Source organism: Mauremys mutica, chromosome 5 (genome assembly GCF_020497125.1).
Source record: "Mauremys mutica isolate MM-2020 ecotype Southern chromosome 5, ASM2049712v1, whole genome shotgun sequence".
NCBI classification, from domain to species: domain Eukaryota; kingdom Metazoa; phylum Chordata; order Testudines; family Geoemydidae; genus Mauremys; species Mauremys mutica.
Genome location: NC_059076.1, coordinates 83,544,925 through 83,551,601, shown reverse-complemented (window position 1 = coordinate 83,551,601; position 6,677 = coordinate 83,544,925). Strand labels below are relative to the sequence as shown.

The 6,677-nt window shown below is 47.2% G+C and overlaps 1 protein-coding gene across 2 annotated transcripts; it reads right to left on the bottom strand.

Annotated features, from left to right (window-relative positions):
- Window positions 1-1,544: 1,544 nt before the first annotated feature.
- Window positions 1,545-2,975, bottom strand: HELT (helt bHLH transcription factor). Of its 2 annotated transcripts, none has more exons than XM_045018042.1 (3): window positions 2,853-2,975; window positions 2,423-2,519; window positions 1,545-2,080 (listed from the first exon to the last, which is right to left on the bottom strand). In XM_045018042.1, the coding sequence occupies exons 1-3, from the start codon at window positions 2,868-2,870 to the stop codon at window positions 1,590-1,592; spliced, it is 606 nt and encodes a 201-aa protein (XP_044873977.1). In that variant the 5' UTR covers window positions 2,871-2,975; the 3' UTR covers window positions 1,545-1,589. The 2 variants fall into 2 exon arrangements, with proteins under 2 accessions (XP_044873977.1, XP_044873978.1); XM_045018043.1 differs by having other exon boundaries at window positions 1,545-2,077.
- Between the last annotated feature and the right edge of the window lie 3,702 nt (window positions 2,976-6,677).

The window sequence follows — 6,677 nt, the reverse complement described above, 5'->3', positions numbered from 1 at the left end:
TATTCAGTGACCCAGACGAGGTAGGAGAAATGAAACTGCTGAAATGTCCTAAGAGCTCAAAAGGAAGGCATGGCTGGGCAAAGGAATATTAGCTAAACTCTTGTTTGCCTGGATGCCAATGTTGCCCTTCTAGATATTAAACCCGTAGATTTGCTCCTCATGCTGAGAGGCTTGTTTGCCTCTCCACTTCTCCTGTTTTGATGCTTCTGTAACAAAAATTGAGCTCCATAGATATACCCGTCACTAAGGAAGCGTATCTCTTTGCAGTGTCACTCAGCGCTCGCTGCAGCACCTTTAAAACCGCTCCTGATATTCCCGTGTTGAACAGAGGACTCAGCTCAGACGCGGTGAAATGGCGAGTTTATTGAAGAATGTAATGAGAAAAAATCTGGCGTTGGCCACTATACAAGCCAGAGTCTGTGAGACAACGTTAAAGGCTCGGCTCCTCCTGAGCTGTTTTCTGGGTGTATGTTTTCCACCTGTTAAATTACTGTCTGTCATAGGCCAAGTGCTACAGAGCCTAAGGTCACCTTGTTCCTTAGGCCACATCTGTTCCTGTTATTTTCCTCCTAAGGAGATAACGGCCATAAGGAAATTCCAGAATAAGACAGAAGGGAAATCGTCCCTCCTTCCTAGTAAAATGTTCCTTCCGACTTCAACAAGAACATTTTGCCTTTTCTGTTTACCGTCAGGTCACCCGTACATCTTGGGGGAAATGGATAGGCTGGTTCCTTCCTGTCTATTAGCTCGCCTCAAGGAATCTTTATAATTGTACTAAAGGTGTTTCGTTTGCAGCCTTAATACTGCTGCATTGTAACTGTGACAATGGAAGACTGGCATGGATTTACATACAGGGATGTTTGTGAGACAAGCATGCGCTGGTCCCGCTCATTGTCTCTCGGGATCACGTGTACTGTGTGTATACACATACCGTCCCTGATTCTATATAAACACATGTATCTACAGGCACAACTTCAATGCTACTTTTCTGAATATGTTTTCATGGGCGATATCGACGCTTGATAAAGCAGAGGGCTCTTGGGAGACGCATGAACGCTACTGTATTTTAAAGAGTGCGGTGAGGTGAGGTTTACCTGAACACCGAAACACCGTAGTTTGCTTCTCTCGCCCGCTTAATTCCGCGTAGTTACGCGGCACCCCAGAAACACTCTAGCGCCAGAGCGCGCCGTGTGCGCTAGACCCAACGCTTGGAGACACGCGTCCCCCAACCCTTTATCGCAGCCGTTTCCGTTGGTTTTACTCCCCCCCCCCTCCACCAATGAAGTGCCGATGGGAAACCAGACCAAAGAGTTTATATCACATTTATTCCAAGCGCTGTACGTGGTTTGTGCCCTGCACATAGAACCGAAGCGTGCAAGGACACGGAGCAGGTTGGATGAATAACGCATCGCAAAAGCATCTCACACTGGAAACATCCTTAACCTTTCCCAGTGATCATTTATTCCGAGCTATAACTTCACAATCATATGTATTTACATTTGTACACTAGCGCTTACTAGGTGAATGTATGCGCCTGTGGATAATTTACTCTTCCCCCGATATAAATATGCAGCCCGCAGGCCGAGTCTCTATAGCACAGAAGGGGGATGCTGGCCGTGGGGCAGGCTGAAGGTGCTGGGGTGGGAATGGCCGATCAGGTTGAGATAGTGTCTGTCCAGACCCTGTACTGACGACAGGAAAGTGTTGCGTTGCTGCCCGGGGTTAGGGAGGGGCATGGCTGCGTTGGGAAGGTAAGGGATGGTGGGGCTTCTGGCAGGACCATGCCAGGAAAACGGACCCCCGGATCCCTGCTGAAACATAGACTCATTGGGACTGTGAGCAGGGCACTCCGGAGCTGGGTGAAGCTGGTAGGAGAAGTCCGGTTCTGGGAGCGATCCCAGAGTGGTGAAGATAGGTTCGGTGACAAAGCGAGCTTTGGACTGCAGGAAAGCCAGGATCCGAGCATATTTGGTGTCTTTGGTCTCCATCCGTTCCACTGTGGTCAGGTAATGGACTAGATTCTTCATGCACTCGTGGTATCCATAGTGAAAATAGTTGGCGAACTCAGCTAGAAGCTCTGCTGGAAAGAAACGGAACAGGATAACGGGTCAGGTCCTGACTTCGCTGCTTTCTGCCTAAGGGAGTTAAAAAAATTCCAGGCCACAATGTCTCTCCGAGTGTTGGAGATACTGACACCTGCATGTTAACACAGCCAGTTAAACCAGTACGCGGATTATTTCATTCTCCACCCACCCACTCCTCAGCAGTTCTGGTTGTAGCTAATGTGATTTACACTGTGAAAGGATGGGATGTCCCTGGAGCGCTCGCAGAACCAGCCGTGGTTGCAGGAAGATTTTCAAACCCTGTGTGCCAAACGTGCACAGATCACCACGAGCACCAAGACGCTAAGCGTTGTACCTACCCTTGTCTCTGCCACGGGGGAAATCTGCCGAATGCAAGGCTCGCAGATACTGAACAGTCATTTCCAGGATCTCCGCTTTCTCTAACTTCCCAGAGCTCTGAAACACATAGACAAAACCCTCATGAAACGCCTGGGGGAAACCAGAGCCAGAAGTATTCTTCCTGAGTTCACCAAACCCATGGAACCTAAAGTCGGTCAGGGAGAAAGCACCAGGGAACATTGACACGCAAGACACTTTCCTTTGCTGACTGTATGAGCCTGGCAGCTACTTCCCAAGATACACCTCCATGACAAGAGTCATTCCAAACCAAATAAGGTCATTGCAGTCATGCAGGTCATGTTCATCCTTAAACATGCAACTATGTGTCACGTCCCCCTTGGTAACGACGGCACGCACTTTTCAGCGCTCTAGCCAGCAGCTGGAGCATACCTGCTTTGCCAAAGCCATTGGCACGGTCTTCCCCAATTCATTGAGGCAGCGATTGATCCGATCCCTCCTTCTTTTCTCAATCACTTTGTGAGACACTGGAGTCCTCTATAACACACAATGTGCAGACAGACACATGGAACAAGGCGTCTGAAACACGAGCAGACACCACCCCAAAACGCAAAGAGAAACTCCCCACATCCTTTGGTTTCTAGTTTTATCCAGAGATATTCACCTTTAAAAAAAAGTTACTCTAACGTCAGACATTTGATCTGACCTTCACTAATCCGTTCGCATATTAATTTAACTCGACTATTATTTTTTTTAAAAAGCCAGGTTAATTTTGGCCCCAGAAGCGAGCGCTCCGCCAGCCCTGCTTGACTGCACAGGGAAGGCCCCCACCAAACCTGATCTCCACAGCAGTGCTCTTGCTGAGGATCGGTCTGAGTGTTAATTTCTGGTTTTCTAAACCAAACACGAGCCCAAGCTTTTTTGAAAAGCCTACAAATAAACCGTCGTTCTGTCGCGGCTGGGCAAGCAGCCGGCAGCCCCAGTGCGCAAGGATTAGCTCCAACTTACTTTCCGTTCCTTTAGTTTAGAGGCCATCCTGGGAAGACACACCACTGGGGAAAGCCTAGCAGAAGGGAACGCCTGTCTCTTCTCAAGAGTCTCAGGTGCACTGCAGCCCCCTAGCCTCCAAAGGGCTGCTTATAAAGCGATCATTTCTGGGGGGAGACTCGGGGTATTCATAGCCTGCCTGATTCCCTAGGATTAGGGAGAGCGGTTTGGGGAATGTATGCATTAAAGATCAGTTTTAAAGGAGTAAAAAAAATGTATTTTTTTCAGTCAAGGGGGCTAGCAGGGGGCAGATCAGCTTTGTTACTCCACGTGGACCTTCAAAGGACACGTGATCGCCCCCAGAATAACATTTGCATGGCAACAGGACTGAGGGGAGCAGCAAGCAGAGCGCAGTGGCGCGCTAGCAGCGTGTGAACACAAGCTCTCTTCTTTAGTTCCAAGCGCCTGGTCTCTCACACGATCGCCTGTTTACAAATCCCAGGCAGCCCCCCCCTCTTCCCGTGTCCAAGCGCTGACTGCATTTTAAAGCCTGTCCAGAGTCATTAAAGTAATTAAGTAAGCCCTTAATAGGCTGTTCCGCCCAGTTCAAGGGAGAGCCCTTGGAGACGGAGTGGCCCCGTTTGTTCTCAGGCTTTTCTCACACGACTTGGTGACACGTCTATCTTTATGAGAGATGGCAGCGAGGGTTTTTGTTTACACCGCTTTATGTGCTGGGACATCCCGGCAGGTGTGGGACTGGGGGCTGGCACACGACCCCCCCCCTTTTCCCCTCCTCCCCTCTGCAGGCCCAGGGAGACTCCCGCGAGCCTTTGGCACACGACGGTCCTTTTTGTGTGGTGTGTGTCTGTGTGTTGTTGTTTTACCCCCCTACTCCCCCCTTTGGAGAGGCTCAATTTGTAGCCTATTATCCTATAGGAAAATGTCCCATTGAAATGTATGAATAGTTTCATTGGGCCTAAATTTTAATAATGCGGGTCAAAGAAAAGAGGGGCAAATAAAGAGGAGATCGCAGCTGGTCTGAGAGTGCATTATTCGGTGTCACCTGCAAGAGGAGTCGCCTACAGACCCCCTATTCATTTGCCTAATTTTGGTCAATTTAACAAACTTCAGGAGAAATTATTGTGGCATTGTTCGGGAGGGTAAAGCTTTCTGATCGAATTAACAGCATGTTTTGATCCGGTAAATGTCATTAAAAAGAAAGAAACAATCGCGTTTAAAGGGCTCTGAGTTAAATGCGCCAAGTGGAGACGCCAAAGCGCACAGCTCACAAAGGGAGCAAGTAACTGCCACAGGGAACTTTTGTACACGCACATTGCTGAAGTTTTTACACAAAAAGGCATTATTTCATACTTGAATACGTTTAATCCAACAATTGTCTATTTTCTGCAAACATATTTTCACAGCATTGTTAACTTTTTTTTATGGCCTCTGTTCTGGCAGCCGCGTTTCTCGCCTCGAGAGCGCAGAGGACTCCTTTTCGGGGGCATGGCAGTGTTTGTCCCTGGGGGGGAGAAAGGGAGGACGGGAGAGTTTGGGGAAGTTGATCTCTCTCTTTTTAAAGGGTTTAAGAGGAAAATATCGAAAACACACAAACAGAAGCCAGAGGAAATTAGCTGAAAGGAAGCTGGGAACCCCCCTGTCTCCAGAACCTCTGAGCGCGTTTCCATGGCTCTTTCACGGATCCTTGCCACCGCCCTTGCTTTTTGCATAGGGACTCCCCCCGCCCCCAAGTAGCCCACTTTACACATTTACTAACTAAACAGCAGCTCTGGATTGTGACTGTACCCCGCAGAAGGAAATAAAAAAATCACTTTCACTGAGGAGATGTGTGCTAGGGGCTGAGCTGTCTTTCCAGTGTTTAGTCTTGCCCGTCTGGGAAATGTTGCAGTCCCAGAGAAACATTATAAAGATGCCATTTACTCCAGTCCTATCAGCTCCAGGATATTTCTTCCAAACATCCACTTCTCTTTTCTTTTTAGTGTGTTGCTACTATTTCTTTGTAGTTTAAGTGTGGAAAATCTGACCCATCTGATCTTTCCGTATAAGTTACATGGGTAGCACTGACTGTGAATACAGATTCTTGTCCTTGTATCTGAGCGATGGTGACCCTCTCCCCCAGTGCAACATAGTCAAATAGACTGAAAGTCCAACGTTCAAACTTGAGCTTCGCATGCGAAGAGTTTAGAACTGTTCAGTATTAAAACACCGAAGTAATTCTTTAACCGCGTCTTCCCAAATGTTTGTACGCCAGGCTAGATTCAAGCTCAGACACTCCAATGTGGTGTTCTGTTTGCAGTAGATATTCTTTCGGGACGCTTGTAGTATATTCAGTCTCATACAATGGGATTAAAAAAACTAACCGTTATCATCCAAATTAACTAAACTGTGAATAGCAAACGTGAGGTCTTTTTTTTCTCTTTCTTTTTTCTTCCCTTCGCCACCGGAGATGGAGTTGATCCTCTTACAGTCTGTGTTAACCACCAGCTGCAGGCACCCGCAAGACAACTTTTTACACCACTAGACTTGTTTATTTTCTTCTTTTCTGCCACAGAATTGTAGCTCTGCAGCTCAGCCCAAGCCAGGCTAGGATGTTGTCCAAGAGAAGGCTGGGGAGGACTAGAACAGTGGCCTGCAAAGTGGGTATGCCAGGGCCCGAGGTGCGCTGAAAATGAAAATGGCATATTAACTCAGACGTGTTTGCTTTTTCTTGTCTTTATTTCCAACGTTATATCTTCGATCAGACTAAGAAGAAAACCTTGAGCAGAAATCATGCGGTGCTTGGGAAATCTCTCTTACACTTTTCAGCGCCTCCAAAGAAGAGGAGCATTTCTATTTAAACTCTCCAAAAGTGACACTTTGATTTTCCTAACGCAAGATTGTGCTTGGTTATCTGACAAGGAAAACTGCATACTCTTCCCCCTAACTCCAGTTTGTCCTTTAGTCGCTTTTGCCTCGTAGCTAATTTGTAATTATTCTCTTACACTATGAGACCATTTTTTATTTTGTTGGTGACGCCTTTAAATACTTGATACACATGTTATTTAATCAAAACTTGCATTACACACACAAACAGTACTAATATAGGAGATTTAAAGTTATAAACCCAGAGAAATAGACCATTAAGGCCTTTTTCTCTGTCCTTCATGCCCCCACCCCCAACACACACATACACAAACTCTCATTACATGCACATCACGAAGGGCCCAATCCTGACGCCAGTGACCAAACGCCCTTTTACTTTAGTGCCGG

What these genes read in the sequence shown, in the direction of transcription:
- HELT (XM_045018042.1), bottom strand. An exon ending in CCCCCGTGGCAGAGACAAGG is followed by an intron (nt 2,081 to 2,422) that starts GTAGGTACAACG and finishes GTTTCTTTCCAG; the next exon opens with CAGAGCTTCTAGCTGAGTTC.